Below are 26,644 nucleotides of genomic sequence, written 5' to 3' on the forward strand. Positions count from 1 at the left end.
CAAACATGTGAAATTCTAGTGTGGGTTTTTTTTTGGTTTCCACACATCACGCATTAGAGACCATATGAGATGCATATTTCCGACATGTACAGTGTTTGCATGCCGTACTGTGGATGTATTTTTTATCGTCACAAGCATGACTAATGTCAAGCTTGAACGGGTCAAAAGAAATCATTCTGGAATTATCAACACTTCACAAATTACAGCAGTATCACATTCAGTTGGATCAGAGTACGCCTTGGATCATATAGTGGATTTTGGAGCTAAGAGAAGAATGGAGGATGTGTTATTGTGTTTGTATTATTATTATTTATTTCTTAGCAGACGCCCTTATCCAGGGCGACTTACAATTGTTATAAGATATCACATTATACATTGTTTTACATTATACAGATATCACATTATTTTACATACAATTACCCATTTAAACAGTTGGGTTTTTACTGGAGCAATCTAGGTAAAGTACCTTGCTCAACGGTACAACAGCAGTGTCCCCCACTGGGGATTGAACCCACAACCCTCCGGTCAAGAGTCTAGAGCCCTAACCACTACTCCACACTGCTGCCCGGTATTATTTGTATTCTGCAGAGCTGTGTGCAGGACTGGGTTGCACGACCCAGCTGCTGTTTGCAGTCTCATTCCCCACTCTGCGACTATACATAGCTCTGCACCAGTGCGGGAAAGGCGCCTGGGCATCGCTGGACACAGCTGGGGTGGTGGGCTGGGCTGGCATCCTTTTGATTGGCCGGGCAGTGAAAGAGCTGCTGCTTTGGAAGATGCCTGCTTCATCGCTTCTTTTTTCTTCACTGAGTTATTACATCACTATGTTTGAAACGAGCTGACTCCACTGATTTAAGCTTAAACATTGTCTGAAATAAATTAAGTTTGTTTATTGATGCAACCTTATTACTGGTCCCAGTTTTATTTTGACACATTTTTTCAACAGCAACACCACATATCAAAATAATGGCACGATTGCTTCCTGGTATCTAATGACTTTGCTTAGATCGGCAGGTAAGATGCACCGGGACTTTCGAATTTAAATTGACATACACAGCACAGGAGATGGTAAGGTTACCAAGCAACGGCCACCTTTTATCTAATGCCATTTCCATATCCTATATCCCAAATGAATGGCAAATTAAATGCAAAAACGATCATCAACAAATACATTGTGTGGTTCGATTTAGTTTTATAACGAATGCAAACGTCCTGTCGTCCTTTAATATGGAATAATGTGCATGCTGTCACAGAAATGATGCAAAGTCTAATCTAGTACTTCAGTCGTGTCTATGATATGGGTTCTATCTAGTGGTTCACTGGATATCTGTGTCCATGTGGTAAGGGAACCGCCCCTTTCGTGCCTTCATGCTATTTTTCATTGTTTTTGCAATAGCACGGAACGATGTCTGAGGAGGAAGTCGTGCAAACTTCTGTGGGTATTTTTCAAGAGATTTACACGTCTCCGCTCAACCTGAGCCTGCTATGTTTGTGTCTCTTCTTGTTGTATAAGATCATTCGCGGGGATAAACCCCCGGACATGGGGAAAGAGGAAGAACAGCTTCCCAAATTAAAGAAGAAAGATTTCACCCTGGCCGAGCTGAAGGAATACGATGGAGAGAAAAACCCGAGGATCCTCATAGCTATCAACGGCAAAGTGTTCGACGTGACCAGGGGAAAGAAATTCTACGGGCCAGGTAAAATAATAAGGCTGGGCATACGCAATAAAACATACATATTATGTTGAATGAGAGCGGTTTATCAGTTGCAGGTAGCTTTTTTTTTTAAATCAAATTAATTTATATGAAGCGGATACTTCGTTCTGGAATCAAAACTCTCCACTGCGGATATGATTCGGAACGTTTTAGAATGGTGTGTCAAAACGGCTTGTTGATTCAGACAGTCTAACTGTATGCAATTTAGAGGAATAGTTTGATACATCGCTCCTGTAGACTTACTTGTACGTTTTTGCAACTTTTATTTGCCAAGACAATTAGCCAAGAGAAAAATGACATAGGGGTTGATTTTAGTTACATTTTTACAAGTTGTCAAAGTGTGCAAGCACAGTAAAGTTCAATCATTAATCAGTGAAATTGCGATTGGCACAAACACATTAACGTTAGTATCTGTGTACTTCATGACCAAATGCTGGAGTTGACAAGTCAATTTTATGTGGTGTGACTGGGGCAAGGTTTAACCATAGAGTTTTACAATCGCTGAATGGCCTGTTAACGTTGACATAATTTGCTCAAATTGAGAGGGCCCTTTTCATTCACAAGGCATTAACCCATGAGTTATTTAAAAATGTTTGTATGAACTAAACCCTTTAATATTAAACACTATTGGTGGGACCATTGTCTCATACATATCAAAGCTACTTAAAGGTACAAACAGGGATATCTTGTCACGCAAAAAAAATAAATTAGTGATGCAACCACTTTGTTTTGACATCCTGGGTAAATGGGTGGAAGACCTCCTTATGAACAGGCTTTGAATATTTGAAACCGTTTTGATCCAGCCATATTTCTCACATTGCCACCACAAAAGAACACTGTTCTGATCTATGTCCACAGCCACTGTGAGATTGCTTATGTTACGAAACAAGTCTGTCTCTTGACTTTTGTATTCACAAAATAAAGCTGTCAGTGAGATATATGTAAAAGGCACAGACCCTTGCTATGCAACGCTGGCAAGATTTCACAACACTTACCTTTTACCCAGTATCTGGTGCACAAGTGTGTAGAGTAATCTTAAAGGCATTTATTCTTAAAGGAGTGGAAACTAAACCTCTCTGATCTGTGCTAGAGGTAGTTTCACTCTTGCTAGTGTTGATTATTCAAGCACCGTACTGTTACAAAATAAAGTGCACTGGTATTAATCACTGTGTCCAAGGGGTCAATTTCTATGGTCTGGCCAAAGGGCATTACTTTGATTAACCAGGCAGCCTGTGCAAACAGGCACATTGAAATCAAATTACATTTTCACAATTGCAGTCTGGGTATTATAAGGAGTATGGCATAAACTTGCGTCAAATGTTTTTAACCTCTTAAACTTCTCAACAGCAATAATACCCCAAGTCTCTATTGTTTTGTTGTTTTTATAACTAAAGTTAATCGTATTGTCTTGTCACAATGATACATGTGTACAGCATACACTAATATATTCCACCTACCGTTCCCCAAATTTAGCATACTGGAGCAACTATTCGCAAAGCTTTTTACTGCGGTCTGTAATTTTACACCTTTTAAAACGCCAATTCTAACTAGAACACTGCTGAGTAGTAATTTATGCTTCTTCTGATTTTATAATCATTCATTTTCCTTCTGTCAGAAACTAGAAGTAAATTACAGACCCCTATGGCTTTACAGACAAGCTTGTGAAAGCGCACAGTGATAGTCCCGCCTTTGTTTCCCCGCAGAGGGCCCGTACGGTGTGTTTGCTGGCAGGGATGCTTCCAGAGGCCTCGCTACCTTCTGTCTGGAGAAGGAAGCTCTGAAGGACGAGCATGATGATCTGTCTGACCTCAACGCTATGCAGCAGGAGAGCCTGGGCGAGTGGGAGATGCAGTTCACTGGTAAGTCAAGGCCAGGCTGTTTAATGCTGTGTCACAATCTGACCGCTGTTTGATCCTTAAACCTGTCAAGCCTCATTTTACTGTACTTCTCCCTGGAGAAAAAAAATAATAAAATCTGTATACATGCGTTTGCATGTTTTTTATATACTACAACTGTGGGCAAATGTTTTGCATCACCCAAAAGAATTAACTCATTTTGCTTCATAAAGTTGAAAGAAACCTGCTGAATAATGTTGGTTAACATATTGAATTGCATACCGCTTTGTAGTTTTCCATATACTTCACGAAAAACAGATAAATTGAAAAATGTGAAATTGAACTCTACTGTACTACCATTGTGGCTTCCGGTAGACTTTTGCAATATCATTTTGTAGTTTCTTTGATTACATAATGTTAAATAAAATATCTAAATTGTGTTTTGATTTAATGTGTAGGAAAAAATCTACCAGTAAGTTTCACAGACCCTGATTAGTAAGAATCTTGAACTACCTAATGTGACCTTAGGTAAGGTAGTCCAAGATTAGTGTTAATTGGAGTCTGTGAAACCTACTGTTAATGATAAACTATTATCATTGCTGTACTAAATGCCAGTGTATGAGAGATAACAGGCAAACTTTAGAGAGTGGTATATCTCAGTGAAATGGGCTATTTGCCCAAGTGGTAACATACAATTGCTAATAATAGGTGTGTAGAGACTGTATACATTATACTAGCCTTAATAAAACCTGAACATTTGAATGTCTTCTGCAATCTAGTTTTAGTCACAAATTAACATTGCTACATACAATAAAAATACAGTTGAATGAGTTAAGCAAAATTCTATATGTTGGGAACCGTTGAAAAAACAGTGCATGTGCATTTGTTATGGGATGCTGTTGTGCATGAAGAGGATATAGCGACGCCTGCATTCTGCATTTCACAAATAGTTCAAGGTGGAAATGAAACGCTGAAATAACAAGGGAGCCTGTTGGTGCTTTTCATAGTGGTGAGTCCGCTGTTTGACCTGAAACTGAGCTCCGCTAATGTCAGCACCGGTAGGCTTGGTTTCCAGTTCCTGCTCCGGTATAGGCTACTAATTAGTAACAGCAAAACAAAGCATGGTCCCAATGGCTTTCAAAGGTGTTTTCTTGTCAGTGATGTAATTCTAATGTTAACCCAGTATTGAAGAAGTTAATCACGTTGCACTAAAGGGCCAGTATTTCCAGGGTAGTACTACTCTTTGTTCAAGAATAATTGGTCCAGATTTCACGAGATATAACACTTCCTTCAAAACAAACCATAGCGAATGGAAATCTTGTAGTCTGTGTTTGTTCCTCTGTTTATATTCCTAAAACTGGCAGATGGGGGAGGCTGGTATTATTCAGGAACATGTTGGCTGTTGTGCAGTATCTTGTGTTTCATGGCCCCTGTGTTGTTTTTCACAGTTAAGTACGACTACGTGGGAAAGCTGTTGAAACCTGGCGAGGAGCCGACAGAATACACAGACGACGAGGATTCAAAGGATGCCAAGGAGAAAAAGACGGAATAAAAGTCTGCAGCTTTTTAATACACATTTAGAACAGAACTCGAAGTCTTCATTACCACCCATTGTTAATTTGATTGTTAATGAGGTGTGTTTTTGGGTGCTGTCTATATTTTGTATTTCAAGGTGTTTTTCTTGGAGGGGTGGGAGTAGGGAGTATATTTTGTTGTAGAATTGAAACTATAAGGGGCATGTCTATGGTGGTGATTGCAACTCGGATCACATTATGTGTGAATGATGACCATATAGAAGTAATGCATATAACACTAAACAGATGGGTGTAGTTCATTCTATTATTCTAGGCCATGAATAAGACCAGCAAACTTTTAATATTGTGAATGTTGGTTTTTCTACTGGGTTTTACACTGTTGGAGCTGCATTGCTATAGACCTATTCATCCGAAATAACTTAATATCGAGCTAGTACAGATCATTTGCCTTTTTGTTTTGTGAGTACAAGTTAAAAATCAAAAGAAAATGAAAGTTTGGTTAGACTGGCAGAAAACTGCTTTTATGGTGGGTTTGCTAACCAGGTGTGTGTGTGTGTTGCTGAAATAAAATGTAATCTTCAGGTGCAACTAATAAGCATTAGACCACTGATTCCCAGCCTGTTCCAGAATAGGGACCACACTGGTGTTCACAGGTTTGTCCTGTGAATCAATACCAGCATGGGACTAAAAGCCTTTATGCTACAAACTAACCACTTGCCAGAATTGCATTGTAATTGCATGCGGTTCCTCGTTACATTTTAGCTAGACAAACGTTTCGTGGTGTTTGGAATAGGTGGGTAAATGGCAACTAGAATGTGTTTAGGTGGCCAGAGCTTGTTTGTTGAGGGTGTGTGTTAGGTACAGTATTGCAGAGTGATGGATTGGGAGCGCAGGATGGGGTACATGCTTAGTCTGATTGGGGAAATCGTTCAGGAAGCACCTGGGATTTACTGACGGACCACATCTAAACCTGTGCTTCAGATTGATCTAATTCAAAAGCTCTTGCTTGTTATTTCTTAATTCGATTTGTCCACCAATTTAAATAAAATATCCTGCTTTTGCTTTATTCCCCTCTGATTTGTTTTTATTGGCGGTGTGCGAATTGTTCACATTTGCTGCTTCTCCTTCATAATATGTTTTCTGTAACGGCACATCCACAAATACATCAAATGTGTCTAATAAGGTCTCTACTGTCCAGCTGGCTTATAACAACCACTCTGTAAAAAGTGGTGTTTATGGGTCCCTGAGTGGCTCATCTGGTAAAAGCACAGCTGTGTGGTGTGCAGGGTGAGTCATACAGAGCAGGTTCGGTCATGGGATCGGAGGACGCCCACTGAGCCTTCAGCTCCCCTGAGCTGTGTATTGCTGCGGTGAGAGGGGAAAATAATTGAAAACAGACAGATGCTCCACTTCCCTTTACAGACTGCTAACATATTAAAGAAAAGTAAAGTAGAAACTACTGGTCCATCTACCTTTTAAGCTATAAATTATGCAATCTGGTAAACATACTCTGTAATAAAGTTGATTTTGATAAGAGGACCATTTTGGAAGTCTTGTTTTTTCAGTATTAAACATTTATGAGTAAATCAGAGTCTGAAGTTTGTTCAATTCCTTAAAAGAGAACTGTGGTTGTTTTATATATCAAAATCAGTGTTGGGGAGTATTGCATTACTGTAATTTGATTACATTTTTTAGTAACCTGTAACTGTGATGGTCCTTTTTTCAGACAATAACAAAATGAGGCAACGCATTACATTTTGTGTGATAAAAAAAATCCTAGTTACTTTTAGGTACATTAAAAAAAGGACTATTGCTAATGCATAACATGGAAACCAGAAAGCACTTCAACAGGGCAAGTCAAACCATACATGTCACATGAACGCGCTTTTCATGTCATCAGAGGAGGGAACGAGTGGGTTGCTGGATCATCAGATAATATTTTGGGCTGCTGGATTCTGGTGCGTGAACGGGTTGAAGAGTTGGATTTGAGCCGAAAGTGGAGTGTTTACACAGACAGGACAAAAATACAGGGATTTTTCAAATAAGAAAGAAAAAAAGGAGCTGTTGCAATTCTCCACACCAGAGTGGGGCCATTTTATTGCTGCTTGTTTATTAGAAAGATATAGGGAAGTGGTCCTGGAATATATGCTGATGTGGTAGAACGGAAGACATTACAATATACTGTAAAAACCTTTGTATAAGTCTTATTTCTTAGGTATTTTTAGGGGGTCCTAAAAAGGGGGGGAGCGATTTATACACCGGCATGACCTATAGGCTTTTTCCTGAAATTGTTGTCTGAAAAAGGGGGCGAATTATACACTAGTTTTTACGGTAGTACTCTGTGCTCCCAACTTGTACTTTATACTTTGGTATAAGTAGTTCTACTGTTGCTATGACCCTTGATGAGAAATACCCAGTGGGAAGCATTGCACTGCTACAGGGTATCATATAACAGTGACTTTGAAACTTTATGTTTTAAGGCCACATTCTGCCCTGTGTGAAGGTAGAGAGATAGCGAAGACTTGAAAACAAAACTAAACAATCTTTCTCTCCTAGTTCTCTCTGAAATGCAGCGAAAGAAGGTTCTCTTGACCCTGAAATCAAAAGCCTTGAAAACACAACCTAACAGATGGTCCCGTCTGAAATCAAACACAGATGTTATGCAATTCAGCCATCCACAGGGTCAGATTTTCAAACAGGAACCTTGCTGCTTTAATAATTCCATTTGAACTATTTTTTTTTTTTTTTGTATTTGCTTACTGTATTTTGTGTACATGTTTACAATTTTACAACATGGTACACATTACATAAATTATCATTACAAATACCTTGATACAAATGGAGAATAAAATAAATGCTTTCTCCTCAGTCATGATATTAGATCTGAGAGAGCAGGTCCTATATGTAACAGAAAAGGATCCCAAATCCTATGGAATTGTCCTAATTTTTTTATCCTCAATATAACTTCACCTTTCCAGTGGGAGTACACTGTAAATAGACTTGCATAATTGTAGGTGGTTTGTCCAAAATCCAATTTGTTAGGATAAACTTTCTAGCTATTGCTAGAAGACCTCTTATGAGTTTTTCCATTTCATAGTGTATTTATATAGCGCTTTTTATACAAAAGTATGGCAAAGCTCTGTACAGTGCATAGCAGATTTGTATAACATGTCACACATACAACTGCCACAATCTATCCATTTAAAAAACATTTAAATAACAGTATACACATAATACAAAAGCAGCAATTTTAAAGTTAAAACATTGAGTCATTTTATAAAAGTACATCTTGACTTGAAAAGTGTAACGGTCCCAGCTTCCCTGACAAACGAAGGCAGAGCATTCCATAATTTAGGAGCTCTACAAGAAAAAGCCCTTCCTCCCGTGTTGCTTTTGTTAACCCTAGGAATAACCAGCAGCCCCGCATCCTGTGATCTCAGAGTGCGGTTTGGAAGATACGGGGTCAGTAACTCCTGCAAATAACTGGGTGCTAATCCATTCAGGGCCTTGTAAGTTAACAGCAAAATCTTAAAATCAATTGCACAGGGAGCCAGTGTATTCTGAACAAGCTGCAAGCGGGATACCACACATTTTGGGACACAAGAAAAAAATGCATTACAATAATCAATTCTAGATGAAACAAAGGCATTAGTCTCTCGGCATCAGATACAGAAATAATTGTACACTGTACATTCATAGGAGCACCTAAAATAAACACGGGGGTCAATTTCAAATGGGTTTTCTAATACAGAAGTTAACAGTTGACCTAATCCCCCTGTGTCATGGTACCTTTTAATTTCCTGCCACACCCTGAGTGTATTACCCAGAAAAACACTTCCCCCAATCAGTCCTCTCCATTGTTTTTCTTTCATTGTCAGTAAGCACACCAGGTTAGTAGGTTCCACTGCATCAGATTCTATGTCCAGCCAAGCACAGTCCACATTACGGAAGCTATCCCTGGTTTCAAATGCACAGCCCAGTTATACGGTCTAAAATTAGAAATTGCCAATCCACTCATTTTTATAGGCAGTTGTAGTCTTCTCAACTGATATCTGGGTTTTTTCCATGCCCATAGAAATGCTCTTGTTACCTGATTAATAGCTTTAAGATCCTTACTTAAGAGTGAAACTGATATCATTTGTAGTGCATATAGCATTCTGGGCAACACATTCATTTTAATTATCCCTGCCTTTCCCAAAAAAGAAAGGTCCACCTTTTGATTATAGGGGAAATGTTATCCTTAAACAAGTGCCCCAAGCACGGGGCTACCCGTATTCCCAACTATGTTAGTCCTCGGGGACCACCGAAAAGACGCTGCAGGTAAAGGGTTAACCTGGGAGGGGTTTGTCGGCATAATCACTGATTTGCTCAAATGTATCTTATATCCTGAGAAGGCTCAAGAAGATTTAATCACATCCATTAGCCTCTGCACCGATATATGTGGTTTAGTAAAAAATAACATGATATCATCAGCATATAGTGACAAATGGAGTTGTCTTGTACCAGTCTGAGCACTGGTATGACTATTGGGGTCACGTCTAATAGCCTCTGTCGGCAGCTCAATTACCATAGCAAATGATAGAAGTGACAGTGGACACCCCATTTGTGATCACAGAGGCCCTTGGATCTTGATACAATACTTTAACCCATTTAATATGCTTCTCTCCCAAGCCCATGTGTTGTAATACTTCAAACTGCATATAACCACTCCACTCTATCAAACGACTTCTCAGCGTCCAGACTCACTATGACTGTCTTTGTTCTTGTATTCTGTGAATGCTGTATTATATTCAGTAGCATCTCATATTATCTTACTGTCTTTAGTATAAATCCCGTCTGGTCTAAGTTAATCACATTAGGTAGAAAGGTTTCAAGTCGTCGGCATGCACCTTTGCAAGGAACTTCTAGTAAAGATATAGTCCTCTATGATGCAGTGTCTTCTGGGTTCTTTTCCTTTTTCAGTAATAGTATTATATTGGCTGATCTCAGTGAAGGGGGAAGAGTGCCTTTCTGGAATGCATCATTGAACATAGTAAGTAGGGGCTGCCCAAGGAGAGGAGAGAAGGTATTATAAAACTCTGCTCCAAACCCATCAGGGCCTGGTGTTTTATTACTATTTCGAGATTGTATTGCCTTTGAGATTTCAGTTATGGATAAGGGCTCCTCAAGGCTACATCTCTTATTGTTGGATATGTGTATCATACTAATTCTATCTAGAAAAGCAATCATGTCAGGGGTAGGATTTCTACATGCAGGTGTATATTAATGCTCATGATATTCTCTAAAAATATTAATATCCTTTTGTCGCACCTTCCTATTTTTATGCTTATCTTTAATAGCAGATATATAGTTACTCTCTCTACGCCCCTGGAGAAACTTAGCCAGATATTTCCCTGGTCTGTTACCATATTTATAAAAACACTGTCTTGCATGGAGTAATGCCAAGCCTGCTTCCTGTGTAAACAGGGCATCTAATGATGCTGGAGCAGCAGATAATTCCCTGGCAACATTTTTACTGGGAGATGCTATTATTTTCCTTTCCAGTTCAGTTATTATTTTTTCTAGAGTTGTCTGTTGTACTTTCCATTGTTTTTTTTAGTGGCAGAATATGACATCATTATTCCCCTGGCGTAAGCCTTCAATATTTCCCATAGCAACAAGGGATCCGTACCAGACACATCATTAGTCTCTTGAAATAATTTGAGTTTGTCTTCCATATAGGAAACAAAGGGTCCTTAACTAAATAAGACTTAAAGCGCCAGGAGAACACTTTGCACTCATAATTAGAGTGCTCATATAGTATATAAATGGGTGCATGATTGGATATGATTAGGTTTCCTATAGATGCCCCAGTAATTTTATCTAAAGACTTCTTTGCTGATAAAAAATAGTCTGTTCTTGAGTTAGTCTTATGAACTGTTGAGGAGTATGTAAAACCTCTGTCTCTTGGATTAAGGATTCTCCATACATCTAATAAACCAAATTCTATACAAATCTCTTAGCGTCCCATATACAGTTCATATCTCCACCAAGTATAATATTCGTGCAGGAAAACTCTCTCACTCTAGAAAATACTTCCATGAAAAAAGCTAACATCAACATTATTTGGCGCATATATATTGCCCAGGACAACTGACTCACCATAAAGAGTTTTGAAGAATCTTGGTTTTCCTTCCTGAAAGATTCGGAGGTTGCAGGACACAGGAGAGCGAAGCGTATGTTGTCATCTCGTAGTTGCTTCCGTACTGAATCATGCTGCGCTGTTTCTGAACTGCAAATGAGAAGTCCTTGAAGAACATTCTTGTCTTCCCATTGACTTTCAGGTCGCCCTTCTTCCTTGCAGCTTCAAGTACAGTTTGCCTATCCCTGTAGTTGTGGAATCTCACTATGATGGGTCATGGTCTTCCCCAGGCTTGGGAGCGAGCAATTGATGGGCCCTCTCTATTTTGAGAGTTCCATTCTTGACTGCAATATCCAGCTGTTGTGGTATCCATCTTTCAAAAATGCGTATTGGTAATTTTTCTTTGTTGATTTTGTATTATTCTCAGTAGAATTGGCCCAGTAATCATCTAAAGACATTGTTCTTAATATTGTTGTGCTTTTTATATCAAGATTGAACAGAAGGACAGATGTTGGCAGGTTGAGATCAAAATATCAGGAGTGTGTTTCTCTCACATCCACTCTGCTACGTCATCACATGACCCCCTCCATTTGAACTATTTTTAAAGTTCTTCAAAATAAAAGTGCTGCTCTAATGGGAACATTATGTCTTTTGAATAGAAAGTTATGTCTGTGGTAGATGTTGTGTGGTGCATAATGAAATAATCAATCCCCAGTACAACTGGTACCGTACGCTGTTTTTTCAGTGCTATGGTGTATGAATTTCCCAAAATGGCTGAAGCAACAAGGACATGCATCCCTATGAGTCTATGGAGCCCAATACCTCAACCTTGAAATATTTACTGTCAGTTCTGTTGGGTCTTCATGTCTTTTACGGTATCTAGGAGTCCTGGTTCTGTCTTCAAGTGTTTGGTATGACTCACACAAACTGAAACCCCCTGACCGATGTTAAAGCTTTCATATTACAACACACACAGATAAAACACAGTATGTAATTTATTTCTGAAATACAGACTTAAAAAAATACAGTAAATTCATGTTTTTTACACTGACAGAACACAATTATCTTATCTCTAAATGTATTAAATCATTAAGGGCTCCATCCAGGAAAAATGTTACATTCTGTGAAGAAGCAAGCCGCAGCTCGAGTGCACAATTCAGAAACGTGTCCTTCGGAGTGAAGGAGCCTCTACCCCTGCTTGCTCATTTGAATGCTGCTGTTTCTCTCTTTTTTTAACCCCCCATTTTCTCCCCTATTTAGAATGTCCAATTAGGATCCCTCGTCACTGCAATTCCCCATACAGCTCAGGAGAACATTGGGCGTCCTCCAATCCCATGATCAAGCCAATTTCCTCTTCTACACCCAGGAACTCGAGAGCAGATGTTAGCAAACTACCGGACTCTGGAAGACAAAGGCCAGCCCGTTTGAGCTTACCAGGCACCGTCCAGGAAGGGTTTGCTGTAGCTCGATGAGCAGAAACAGTCCCTGCCCGTTCTGCCTCTAACCCATGGGAGCGCCAGAGCCAATCCGATGCCCCCTCTGCAATCCCCAGTGAAGACAGGCAACTAACTTGCACACCACGCTGCCGTGCTTTTACTTGACCAACCCGTGCTGCCTTTTCTTTACATATGATTTCAATGATTTTTCATTCTTAGTTTGTTAACAACACCCAGCTTTATTCTGTCTGTCTCAAGAGATGCTGAAGTATATTTTATTAATTGCATGCCCAATATAAAAAGTTAACAAAATGTAACTAATTTCATGGTATAATGCACATATATAGCATCTTATGTAGGTGTAGGGAAACATCAGGATGAAATATTCAACTCCTCTGGGAGAATACAGACTCGAGGTTGCATGTAGTGTGGAATTCCCAAAACCCTTCCACAAACTGACCTCAGCCTTCCAGACAGCGGCAATGCAAGACACTTGTACCAGTTGTATTAAATGTTATTTACACAAAAAGGGGTCATACACACCAAACCACAGCACAACATTGCTTTCCTGGACAGTACCCAGACAACTGAAATCACAGTAGAAATAGAACATTGCCATAGACACGAAGGACACTTCAACGTTCACTTTTTTTTTTTTTTCATGTTTTCTAAATTTTAATAAGGTCTATGTTGTCCCTACAATGTTTCTTTACATTCTCACCATGTAGAAAAATAAACTGACAGACACTTCTCTACCAGCGTCTTCAGCTGGTATTGTGTTTGTAGGGCTTCTTAGGGGTTTGGCTCCACCCCCAGGTGATGTGGTGTAAACATCTCTCCTGACGCAGTAATCTGCTTCTCTTCTTATCTCACCTTTCACTCACTCTCACCAAGTATTATTTATCTCTTTTAATCTGTGAGAAGACTATTTCATTTTGAGTTGTGAAGCTGATCATGAAACAGGAATTGTAATTCATTCATTCAATTAAAGTTTTGCTATAAACAACCGATCACAGTACTTTTCATACATATGTGTAACATAAGAGACACGAGATAAGAGGAGCGATAAAATTCTCACTCTGTGGTACCAATAAGGAAATTGTACATAACCTGAGAGCCCATACTTTGTTCATTCCAGATGTCCTCCATTCTCTCTACTGTAATTTAACCAAGCAGAAAACTGCATTCCGGTCCCATCTATAGGTAATACTGCTTGCAATAACTGTTTTGTTGCACTAATTCAACAAACTTAGTTTTGTTATTTCGTATCATCAAAAGTTGTAAATGCTTCCCCATTGTAACTGCCAAGCAGGTACCTCTATGAGTATGAATACCTCCTATTAGCATCAAAATAATTCCATAAATCACTTCCATTAGCTACATAGGTCTCAATAGTGGCGTTTTTAAAGAGAGTGGCAGTAAACATGCATTTTCATTTTAAAACATGATATCTGGTACTACACGAAGATCTCCGTTTGCTTGCCAGGAAGCCTGTTAGTGTTTCACGACGTTATTCATTTCCCCCCCCAGAAGTGTCTTCTGGGTAAGCATGTTACTGGCTAAAAGGATGTATGTCAGTCAATAGGGGAAGCAGCTGATTGGTTATTGACAGGAAAGAAGCCAGTGAAGGGGTGGAAACAATTTCTCACTCCAGGTGAGATGGCCCAGAAGGTGCAAGACAGTCTAAAAGCATGGCTTGCAAACATAGATGTCTTTAACCGAGTGTAGTACCAGTTACCATGTTATAAAATGAAAATACATGTTTGCTAAAACATGCGTTTCTTTCAAAAGAAGGCCTATATAATGAATGGATATACATGGTGGAGAAAATGTATGGAACTATTTTGTTAGCTACAATTTCTTTAAATGGACAAATAATTAAAACAAACAGGTGGAAAAAAAAAAAAAAAAAAACAAAGTTAAGTTTGAACATTGTGAGTTTAAGGCAGACAGGCCCTGTACCTTCATGTATAAACTGAGACTCAGGAAGAGATGTTCAATCAGGAAGTCTCAATCTTTAGCTTGGTTTTTTCTGGATATCCATCCTTTATCCCAGTGCCAGTCTCCTGGTAAAGTTGGTCAAACTGGTTATGAGCATACCGGTCACATTTCTGTGCTGCAGTTTTATCAACGTATTCCTCCAAGCCGTTGTGGCGCTGCCATCCTTTCTTACTGTAATAGTTACAGCCATCAAACTCCTCACTGCAGTCATAAGCATCCCCAAAGCCATTCCCCCAATAGTCAGGCTTGTGGTACTGGTATGCCCATTTCTCTGACTTGCACTGCTCCCTGGACCGTTTGCATTTTTCAGTCTTGTCCCTGGAAGAAAACTCACTTTTGATTTTCTGGTGTCTGTGCTGAAGCTTGTCCTGCTTCACACTCTTGTGTTTTTTTCTGCGTTCTTCGTTTTCGCTGTTGGATCTGCTTGCTGAGCCTTCACACTCTTTCTTTTTGTCCTTCCTCTTCTTTTTTCTTTTCTTACTCACACCTGCCTCACTGCCTCTTCCTTCCCCTTTGGATTTCTTTCGCTTCTTTTTCACCTTCTTTGGATCGCATGCTGTCAATGATTTACTGCTCAAGAAAGAGCCGTCGTCAAGTTGCAAAACGTCATGCTCAGCCATCTCCCCTTGACATTCAGATCCCCCCTCAATCCTGCTTCCATATCCAAAGGTAGCGGCTTTGCCAATTATTTTCTTTGCTTTGGGCCCACTGCTTTGTTCTTTAAAATCCCTGCTTTTCACACGGCCATACTTATTTTCCCATTGGTATTCCTCACCAGTGAACTCAGAAGCACTGTTTATCTCTTCAAAGTCGTCCTTCAGATCAGTAGAAGTTCTTGCTGGATGCAGAGGTTCAGCAGGGAACGAGGCACATTTGAGGTCCTTTGCACTCTCTCTGCGACGTTCGTTCTTGTTTAACCTGGAACCTTTCACTGCAGACTTTTTATACAAGCCCTTATTACAGTTGGATTGCTCCAAGTCTTCCTCCACTGGATGCAGGCTGGACTCGTTCCACTGTACCTGAAATTCCCTGCTGTAACCCTTTAACCTGCTGCCTTTAGTTCCCAAGCCCCTCTGTGGCGGCTCAGTCGCTTTGATGGTAATTTTCCATTTGTAACGATCCTCCCTGTTGCTCCCTGCCAGCCCTTCGTTTTGACTGATACAGACTTCAGTACAATATTTGCCGTCTGTGTTCCTCAGGCTTATTTGGAAGCTGTTTCCATTATTAGATACCATTCTGTCCCACCCTGAGGCCTGATCTGAAGCAGGATGAGGGCTGGGGTAAAATCGGGCATAGCTTGGGTAGGAATAATGGTTTAATAAATAATTCAAAAACTCTTCCGACTCATAAATCTTTTCTTTTCTGCGCCGTTTGGATGGCTTTTCTATGCAAGAGTAGTCCCGGTCAAACAAACAGCCACCCATCCCATCACTGGAAGAGGAAGGTGGCTTGGAGGTTGGGGCAGCATCCCTGGCTTGGTTAATGGTTATTTTTATGGGTCCATAATCAAAACCTTCATCAGTGTGTTCATCAAAAGCAGTGGAATGGTCCCCGTCTAGGACCTCTGAAAGGTGGCCAGACATCACTGTGGCTGGTTGACCCACATGGGATTTGTTTGCTTTTCCATGTTCCCATTTCTCACTGGTGGTTTTTTCTTCTAAGTGTTCCTCTGGGAAACTCTGTGGTAGATCTTCTTCTGGTTCGGTTACTTTGCTTTTGATCTTCAGTTTTTCAAGATGCTGTATAAAGAAAAAGTGTTGACTTTATGAGAATGGAATTTCTCAATGTTCTACCCTCCCCTTGGTTTAAAATTGAACTCCTCCTTAAAAGAGCAAGCGATTAAAAAAACATTTCCTTATAAAAAAAGTTACATTCTTCTTGTAAAATTATATTAAATTGGCAGCCCAGAATTCACGATTACTTCCTCTTTACAGAGCTATATTAATGGTATGTGGCCCCAATGGAAACAGAGGTCTACGTACTTGAGCTTTTTCAAGCAGTGCAGCAAGAAGCCTGATGGACTGTAGCCGCCTCAGTGCCAACACCAGCTTCCTCTCCTCCCAAATATCTACCTCCATCCTCTCTTCCTCCTCCTGGTCTTCTTCAGCTTTGAAAGGCATGCCACTCCTCAGGAGACCTCTCTCCTCCGAGTCTCTCTGTCTCTGCGCTCGCTTTCTCAGCTTCTCCTGCCTTCTCTTTTCACGCTGGGCTTCCTTCCTTCTTCTAGAAAATGTAAATACATGAAAACAAAGGAAGAGCAAGTAAAGATAACTCTGTGTGACACATCATGTAAATGTGTTTGCTGGAGCTTATTGAGCCTGCACCCCAGTCCTGCAGCGTGAGTTCTTCTGCCGTTATCCAACACTCAAATCAGCAATCCAAAATTAGATTATATTAGTGCACAGTGGAAAATGTTAAATTTGGAGAGATTTTATTTTAGAAAAGCAAAACAAGCACATTACAAAAGGGAAGTGTTCAAGGCTTTAAATACATTTGAATCACGTCTCATTAGTATATCATTCTCACAAATGCAGCTGATGTTGCTTTTCCAGGCCTGTGGCGGGTTGCCCCGCCCCTGTGCGTATTTTTGTGTTTTATGTTACATGTGGCGTGTTATTGTTGGTGTATGTATTGGTGCACGGGTGATTTAAAATGTATATTTGTATTTAGGCACGGGGATTGCACATCACTTCACGTGCAGAGTAAAGTGTGTATTTGTATGTGGGCACAGGGATTTCACAAATGAGTTCACGTTCTGGGATTCAAGCAAATAATTAATTAGTAATTGAATCCCAGCACAGCTGTGTATATAGATGCACAAATCACTCACTCGGGGTTGGGTGTTCGTGAGTGGAGAACAGGAGAGAGAAAGAATTAAAAATCTACAGAAACAATTGCTACTGGTGCTAAACCACCTCAGTACAGTACTTGTTTGTTCTGCTTGTTTGTTTTGGCCAACGTGCCCTTTTGTTTTGTGTCAGTGTTTTGTTTTGTTTAAATCACGCCGGTTTTGTTTGTAATAAACCGGCGCATCAGCACATTCATTCAATTCACTTGCAGTATTGACTGTTCTTCCAGGTCACCACCAGTCACCCTGTTCACAAGGCCTTGTTTTCACTTTGATTGGTACATTTTACCTGTAGCATAACTATAACACGCACGACTATAGTGCTGCAACGATTACTCAAGGTATAAAAATTAAAAATTACCATTTTATTGAGGGAATAATTGCTCACAAGTTCTGCTACACGAGGATAAATATGAAATCGATTAAAACCTGAAATGTGTTTTACAAAAGCATGCTCTACAAGCCATGCACGGTGTTACTAGAACACCAAGTTACAAATAAAGCACACCCATGTGTTTACCTGCAGTGTGCTGGTTCATTCCGGATTCAGTAATTCTAGATTATGCCATGTTGACAATACATACAGTAAACCATACTTTACTGGTAGAGACCTCCACTAGTTCACTGATTTCAGTTATGATGGAACACTGATTTGGGAGAAGCCTGATTAAGATCTGGAGAACTAAAAGATCAGAAAAGCAATAAGGGACCTGTGGGTATTGTAACAGGGTTACAGAAGGATGGTATGTTAGCCACCGAATGAATGCTTTATTCCCATTGTCACACTGAAAAGGTGTAATGCTATTGATGTTCACTGGAAGCCGCTAGTATACGGCTATACAGCTCAGAACAGTCACACCAGAGAGACCAGTATGTTAAAGTACATTATGTTAACGAGGCCACAGTGAGTATGTTATGTTAATGAGAGGTGAGACAACCCCTCAAGGAAGTAGCATATTGAAATATGTGTCGCTCCAGCAGTATCCAGTGTATCTCTCTACCTCCTCTTCCCTTAGGGAAGAAGTATATTTAAATACATGTCACACCAGCAGTATCCAGTGTACCTGTCTGCCTCCTCTTGCTCCTTCTCTCTGAGCTTCTCCTGCTGCCTCTGTTCCTCCAGCTTCCTGAGCTGCTGTCTCTCGTACCCGCGCCTCTCCAGCGCTGCCTCGCTCAGGTGGCTTGTCGTGTCAAAGGTCACCTGCACCAACACAGAGCAAACTCTGAGCAGATCTGCACAGCTCTAGCATGGGATTCCTGAACATCAGCAAATCAGCTGCAAGACCTGCATAGAACATGCTTTGCAAACACACACAGTTTACATACTTGGAAAGTGGCACCCAGGCTTTATAAATATCTCCACACTGATGATTCGTGGCTGGTTTCACAGACTACCTTACCCAAGTTAACATTGGGTAGTTCGAGACAAGTACTAAAATCAGGTGCTGTGAAACCAGCCCTTCGTGTTTAAGTTGCCAAGTGTCTGCAACGTACTCTAACAAGGATGTGTTTAATGTGTTGATAGTATGCATTAGTGAAACAAGTATGATATCATTATTAGTATTTAAATAAATGATAATAAAAAAGAGCTGGCCAGCTACAGTTTCCCTTCATAAATCAGGGTGCAAGTTAATTTAACTCATGAATTAAGTAATCCCAACCCTAGAACTAATTCCAATACCAAAGTATTAAAAGGAGAAATACAAAATATATAAAATAAAATAAAATAAAATAAAATAAAATAAAATAAAGCAAAAAGCAGTGAGTTTGTAGGCAGATAGAGCAGTAAAAACTACCAAAAGCAGTATCTGCATTGCACACGTTTGATCATGACTTCACTATAAAACGTTCAGTTTCGGTGTTTATGGTTGCTTTTCAAGTGAATATTACTGAACATTTTTGTGTTCTGTTTTCTCGTACTGGCACATTTTTCCCTCTATATCTGCATCTAGAATATGTTGGATAGTCACCCAGCAAGCATGAGAAATATCTGAAATCTAACTAATATTTTTATAGAATCTGTCCCACCCCACAGCAGATAGCACACAACTCTAGACCCCATGAAGGTTTGAGGGCCCAGTTAGTTCAATCCCGTGTGGACCACAAACAGCATTCTGCTCTTACCTTCATGCTGCATGCCAGTGCCTTTCCATCTTCCCCTTTAAACATCAGCTTCATTCCTCTCAACGCCTCCATGGCTTTGACGAAATCCTCATGTTCTTGAAACTGGATATACATGTCAAAGGTGTGTAGCCCTCCCAAACCGAAAGAGCTGAAGTTCCTACCACTCATCTCCTGTCTGTACATATCAAGCATGGGGATGTCCATGTTGCGGATAGGTCCAAATCGTCCAAAAACCTCCCTGACGGTTTCTTCACTGGGTCTCTCGCCTCTGGCCTCTTTAGGGGTAAACCACTTGCAGGGCAGCCCCTCTAGGTGAATGGTGTCTGGCTTCTCTTCTCCAAAGAAAGACTCCCATTCTTCTTGAGTGGGAAAATCCACTTGGGATTCCACAGCCAGGACCCTCAAGCCATTAGAGAAGCCCTGGATTGCTACTGTCTTCTTGTGTAGCTTGGCCTGCAGTGTGTGGACTAGGTTCTTGGTCTCCAACTCTCCCTCAAACCGAAGAAACTCCATGGTGCTCCTGGACAGCCGGATGGAGTTGAATTGGTGGGGTTGAGCCATCTGCTTGAGCCTGGCTATCACCTCCCAATTAGAGACTGTCTTGCTGGCCTCCCTCGATTCTGGAAGCATCACTGTGATTGCCAGCTTGGCAATGGGCTTCAGATACAGGCACCGGTCCGAGCAGAGATCCACTGCCTCTGAAGAATCATAGACGATTGTGGCTGCCATTTTAATATCACCGTCCTGGTTAATAAAATAACAACAACAATTAGGGACTTGTAGGCAAACCATTCATAAAACTAGAAGAAAGACCCCTTATAAGAGTTTATAGTAAAAGCATAGGAAAGTGTAATAGAGCAAGCGAAAGCATAGATAAACACTGTAAAGCCCAGAGGGGTATGGTAAAGCAAAATAAAAATATAATAATATGGCAAACCATGGTAAATGCAAAGTACAATATAACTAACTGCAAAAATACCACACACATTTACATTGGACACTGTATGGAGATTTTAACATACTGTAAGATTGTAAAAGGGGTGTAGTACAAATCTGCATATCCGCCAAAGAAGTAGAGCCTGATCACAACGAGGGTTTTAGTTAAATGGAATCATATGGTCAATCTGGACTGTAGCAGACCCTGTGGTATCCCACCAATACTGAGGCTGTTGGAGGGAGGTTTATTTACTACAAATGATATACCGAGCATCAAAAAAAAACTTATCACTATTTATTTTCGAAAAAGATAAGGTATATAAATGATTTTCAATCACTGGATCGTTCATTCTTGACCATGACATGCTTCAGTGACTATGACGGAAGCACAAGCACTTAATCACCTAATAGGGAGACACTGGATATGGAGTGATTTCAGCTGTTGAATTGCAAGCTAGAATAAAAGCAATAAAGAAAAATCACAGAAAAAACAACAATATGCCACGTCTGTCAAGAGAGCAGCGCCTTCGTGCAATCGGCACGTTGGAGGCTGGACCAGGGCAGCGTACAGTGGCTCGCCGTCTTGGGTGCTCACAGCCAGCAATTTCAAACCTGGCGAGACGGTATAACCAGACACACTCTGTCAATGACAGGCCACGAACTGGGAGACCAAGAGTCACAACACCTGCTCAAGATCGACAGATCATTTTGCAGCATCTTCGTGTCAATTGCTAATCAGCACAATAAAAAGTCACTGCACCTGCTATGAAACTGAGTTTGTCTCAAAGTTAACTTTGAGAGGACTTATTGGGCAATGGGTTTTTTGGCTTTAATGACTTAGGAGTTCCATAATATTAGCTTATAACATGCCACAACAATGCCCTTAATTATAACTTACAATTGTATTTTATTTTATTTTGTTTGGAAGAAAATTGTTTTAAAAAAAAAAATCATATAGGTTGGATGGTTTCAGTTTATATTTTATGGTTGCAACAGCTTTGTCATGCATGAACACTGGTTACAGATGAGGATGACACCTGAGCTAGGGAGATCAAATACAATCTGCATTTTCCACCTCTCATGCTTATGTAACAGGGCTTATATGAATAGAATGCAATGTGCATTGCTCAGCTACCACAAGATTATAATGACCTCATCACTCACTGCAATCAGACACAGACTTAAAACTTCTACAACAGGAGGTCCCGCTTACACTCTCTTCCTATACAGTCGAGCGGGATTCAAAATCCAGAAACGAATCCTTTCCTGGACAAGAACTAAACAAACTCTGACCCTGGTAAGACGCGGTGATACAGAGTTAAAAATAGAACTGAACAAACTTTGACCCCCCGGTTAGGCAATTTCCTTTTATAGTGAGACACTGTTTCTGCAAGGAGCGACCAATACATTTTCTTAACTGATAGCTTCCAATAAATGATAAATTCACCTTTAGCAAGTGCATTTTCACATAGGAAAATGTGTGATCTACAAAATGATGGCAGTACATATTAGGTAAGATTTACTAGAAGGATTTTGTTCTATACAGTATGTGTACTTTCAGAGCACCGCACCTGGGTAACACACTGCACATCTGCAAAGCAATGAAGCACTGAAAGGATTCCTGAAAGCATGCCACTCCAAACCTGGATATCGCTTGCTATAGTCTGCTACAATCTGGAGTGTCTGCATCTGAAAGTACCTGGGAAAGATTCACCATCCCGTGTCTTATACAGTAGAGTGCCCAGAAGAATTGAACTACAAAGCATGTAGTAATTGGTCCCTGAAGAACTGTACTTAAAATGCTTCAATGCTTAAAAAAAAGTAAATAATTGGTGTCTGGAGTCAAGTGTTAGATTCTATTTTTTGTTCTGTTTTTTAAGTCAAATATTCCAGAATAATCTACGGTGCTGGAAATGTGTGTAAGCAGGATAAGCGTTTTTAATGAATTACAGTACTACAATGTTGTGGTACATAGACCTACATATGTAGGTCTATGTATACACAGAACAGATTCTGAATATAGTTTGAATATTAAAAATGATTAGACTTGCTGTACAGTGTATTACTGTATGAACCATCTGATCTGACCAGCTTTTAGTCACCCCTGGGTTTTACTATAGAGCGCATCCCTTTTTTAGAGCTACACCTCACTACAACTAGGTGGTTGATCCGATCTAGGGCGGGATATTTTATCTTCACAAGAGAGTCGGCTAGCACAGGGGTTCCCAAACTGTGGTCCACGGCCCAAAGGTGGGCCGCAACACAGTCCCGGGTGGGCAGCGGAAGCAATACCATGCTATGTATTTTTTTCTATTAATAGTGAAAAGCAGGCACTGGGGGCAGCTGTAACTGTAGAAAAATAAAGTGTAGCAAGGTAAAGTGAGAGCTCTAACAATAGGGCAGTGTTAAGGTCATGTGATCGCTCTGCTGGCAGATGTAAAAAGTGTGTTCAGTATTTTAATAAAATTACAATATGTTGAATAAGCTACCAAAGAATATGTTTTGCAAAGTATAAAGAACAAAAAAGGCACAAAAGAACATTTTTGCCAGCTATTAACATTAAAAATATTGCGTACTTTGATGTATGTTTCAATATTAACTAAATCAAGTTATTAATCAAACTGATCAATCTTGTTATATACCGGTAATTGATTTATTAAGATGTTTGGGCTTGAAAGTTGTACTTGGTTGTACATAGTAGTTGCGAAAAAAGGAACTTATGAAAAGCTCTTGTTTCCTTCTGTATTGCGTGCATGACCGTTCAGCATGAGAGGTAACGGCTGGGTTACCTCTCATGCTGATTTAAGAGATATGTTTTTGTTATTATTATTATTTATTTCTTAGCTGACGCCCTTACCCAGGGCGACTTACAGTTGTATACAAAAAATACATATCAAGCATTACAGTACAATTAAGAGCAAGATACAAAATACAATGACTTCAGTCCTAAGAGCAAGTTTTACTCAAACGTGATTCCTGTTCAGGTATTTATGAATGGGAATAATAAGAGACATGCACTTCCTTGTTTGATGACCAAGAAAAATAACTAACTGCATTTCTAAAATGTTCAATTATACAAAGGTACCTAATTTAAAGGTTTGATAAAAATGCCTGTTTAGTTTTTGCAATTTATTTACTAAAATTAAAGTGTTTCCCTCAGTACAAAGGCTATTCTATGTGATTTCCATCTTTCACAATATTTATAGAAATGAATAAAAGACAGTTTAGATTAGGTTTTATTTATAATGTTACAGGTTTAAACATATAAAATGTTTTTCATTTTACATTTTCCCAAGGAGTGCTAATACTGGGCCGCAGTGTGCCTAATGCAGCTGAACAGGTGGGCCTCAGGTAAGTTTGGGAACCCCTGGGCTAGCAGTTGGAACACATTAGAATCGTGTATAGAACGGTTATTAAAAACGTCCCAAAAAAGAATATCAGATTTTTTTGTAAATTCTTCAGCGGCACCACATGCTACAATCAGCTCGTCACAAATGCAGATAACTGGGGGTGCTGCTTTGTGGAGCAATACTGGAAACACACGTCCAGTGACATTCTGGACACTGAATGCCCATTCCCTCATGAAAAAAGTATGACACCAGAGCACAAGTCAATCTTTGGAGCCTGTTGACTGTCCTTGTCGACTACTGGATATGAAATACAACTGTAAACATTTCTCAATCGCAGTATTTAAGCGGATCAGAACAGCGTAACTACTTTTCGATTTGATTGCTCTTAACGTCTGCCCAGGGGTTACAGTTTTATTCAATGGCTTTCAGCACCCCCACTATACAGACTGTTCTAGTGCCACAGAGTACAAATAGTCTTTTAAATAGTATCAGAATCCTCTGCGGCACACGAGTCCTATTCTTCCACAAGCACAAGCATGCTTTTCCATCTTGTTGTTAGGAAGGACAACATTTCACAGGAGTCAGAACAGTCAGGAGAAACTACAGGAGCGCTCGTATAATCTGCCCATGCAGTATGTATTCCCTATTGGCTGAAGCTAAGCTGGAAAATGAAGTCAGGCAGTTTCCTGGGAAGGAAGTTTTCTCATGTGACATGCAGTGCAGCAGGGGCTATTAGTGCAGCTACAGTATGTAATACAAAAACAAAACCCAGAGGAAATCTTCTGTTTTGTTTACCAACCTTTGTAATCAATTGGGTGCTGTCAGTGTTCGAGAGCAAGTGATTACTGAATAGAAGAAACTGTATTCTTAAGCGATTACTGCTTGGGATTACTTTTGTTTGAATATAAAAACATGATCATAAGAAAGCAGAGGTGTACTCACATAACCCATGAGAAATGGAGCCTGTGGTGCAACATTTTTTATCTTAATCAAGATCCTCTCTTTATGTAGTCCTTCAACGATCTGCCTCTATAAAGGCAATCTGAAATGGAGCTCTTTTTATTGTATTTTTGTTTTATTTCGACAAGATGCATATTACCAATCTACATGACCATAGTTAACAGTTAAAGGGAGACGCTATCCACCGCGGTTTAAATTATATACTAAACAGACCAGATGGTGTGGTACACCATACAGTACTACTAGTCATTACTACGGAGTTAAACCGTTTTTCAAATCTCACTTTCGCTCTATGTGAACCAAGTTCCACCAAAATAATAACCATGCAGACTGACAAAAGTAGTTGTTTTTTTTTAAAAAAAAATGAGCAAAATCTAACAAAAACAAGTCCACGTGACGGATTTGAAAAAGGAAAATGTAAAAGGAAAGTAAATTAAACCAAGCTGTCTGCTCGGTAAATGTTTTCAACGAATTGGACGACACCTACAAATTGAATACATCAACAGTTTTTTATTTTTTTATTTATTTATTTACGTACGTTCCAAGGCTTCAGGGTTAAAGTTGATCTATCCAGCCTAGTTTATGGCAAGTTTTAAAACAGTGAGCAATACGAAACTAAAGACACAGGCGTTCAAATGGGCGAGCAGAAACTGTCACCCAGTAATTTATAAGCACCTACCTCCTTTTGACGGCTTTTCTTTATTAACCGTGTTTTCTGTACCGATTATTGTTCATTCGCTTGTTCTTTAGCTGTACTGTAATCTACCTTTGGTAAACCGTCGCAGACAAACACTAAACAGCCTCTCGCTGACATTACCCGGTTTGCAGTACAGAGCAAGCGCAACGAGAACACGCTTCCTCCTTCCTGTTGAGAAACTGCTGCTGTAGATCTCACAGGTGAATTTTATTTTATATTTCAACGTCCAAACTTTTATTTCATTCGATTTGTCGTTTGTTTTGTCAATAAACCAGTTCTATCAATATATTTTACATGTCTCTATTGTTGTGATTATCACGTACAAATATGATTTAAAATATGTATTTTATTAGTTAATTATAGCTTACACTCCCTATCCTCATATTTAAATTAAATTAGTTTGACTTGTACTAAATATTTATAATAAATAAATATATATATATATATATAAAAACATGTTATATGTTAAAAATGAATTTAAAAAAGATATGTCAGAAGTGGGATTTGAACCCACGCCTCCATACGGAGACCAGAAACCCCAACGGGAAGGATTTGAGTCCTTGAGTCTGGCGCCTTAGACCACTCGGCCATCCTGACACTGATGTAAATAGGAGTGAATTTATTGATATAATGGTTGAAAAGGCTGACTTACGCATACACTGCAGATGCATGCATACATACATACATACATACATACATACATACATACATACATACATACATACATACATACATACATACATACATAAGTGTGTGTGTGTGTGTGTGTGTGTGTGTGTGTGTGTATTGTATAGGCCTTTAAAAAAAACATTTCATCCACTCAGTGCATCTTGGAATTAATAATAAAACTAAATATCAAATTAATACATTTGCAATTGATTTTTTTTTTTTTCATAAAAGTAAACGCACAGTAAAATTAAAACGACATTTCCCAGAAAGCATTGTTCATGGTTCCCGTCATCGTTATATTTATTTTTGTAAATAACACATTTATAAAAATAAAAAAAATCGGTGATTGTCATTTAAGTATATTTAAGTATTGCCAGATGTATAATTGTAAATAAACATAAGGAGGTATTTTTAATT

At 39.5% G+C, this 26,644-nt stretch overlaps 2 protein-coding genes and 1 non-coding gene across 4 annotated transcripts; 1 reads left to right on the forward strand and 2 right to left on the reverse strand.

Annotated features, from left to right (window-relative positions):
* The first annotated feature begins 1,342 nt into the window (after positions 1 to 1,342).
* Positions 1,343 to 6,151, forward strand: LOC131701634 (membrane-associated progesterone receptor component 1-like). The gene is made up of 3 exons (XM_059000610.1): positions 1,343 to 1,697; positions 3,419 to 3,574; positions 4,999 to 6,151. The coding sequence occupies exons 1-3, from the start codon at positions 1,406 to 1,408 to the stop codon at positions 5,100 to 5,102; spliced, it is 552 nt and encodes a 183-aa protein (XP_058856593.1). The 5' UTR covers positions 1,343 to 1,405; the 3' UTR covers positions 5,103 to 6,151.
* Positions 6,152 to 12,181: 6,030 nt separating this feature from the next.
* On the reverse strand, positions 12,182 to 25,746 carry LOC117430264 (A-kinase anchor protein 17B-like). 2 transcript variants are annotated; one of them, XM_059000611.1, is made up of 5 exons: positions 25,541 to 25,746; positions 19,616 to 20,359; positions 18,556 to 18,692; positions 16,716 to 16,866; positions 12,182 to 16,382 (listed from the first exon to the last, which is right to left on the reverse strand). In XM_059000611.1, the coding sequence occupies exons 2-5, from the start codon at positions 20,342 to 20,344 to the stop codon at positions 14,643 to 14,645; spliced, it is 2,757 nt and encodes a 918-aa protein (XP_058856594.1). In that variant the 5' UTR covers positions 20,345 to 20,359; positions 25,541 to 25,746; the 3' UTR covers positions 12,182 to 14,642. The 2 variants fall into 2 exon arrangements, with proteins under 2 accessions (XP_058856594.1, XP_033906025.3); XM_034050134.3 differs by having other exon boundaries at positions 16,626 to 16,866.
* Positions 25,747 to 26,047: 301 nt separating this feature from the next.
* trnal-caa (transfer RNA leucine (anticodon CAA)) lies at positions 26,048 to 26,155 on the reverse strand. The gene is made up of 2 exons: positions 26,118 to 26,155; positions 26,048 to 26,093 (listed from the first exon to the last, which is right to left on the reverse strand). It is a non-coding gene; the product is annotated as a tRNA-Leu (tRNA).
* Between the last annotated feature and the right edge of the window lie 489 nt (positions 26,156 to 26,644).

The sequence above is a fragment of the Acipenser ruthenus genome, chromosome 26 (genome assembly GCF_902713425.1).
Source record: "Acipenser ruthenus chromosome 26, fAciRut3.2 maternal haplotype, whole genome shotgun sequence".
Taxonomy (NCBI): domain Eukaryota; kingdom Metazoa; phylum Chordata; class Actinopteri; order Acipenseriformes; family Acipenseridae; genus Acipenser; species Acipenser ruthenus.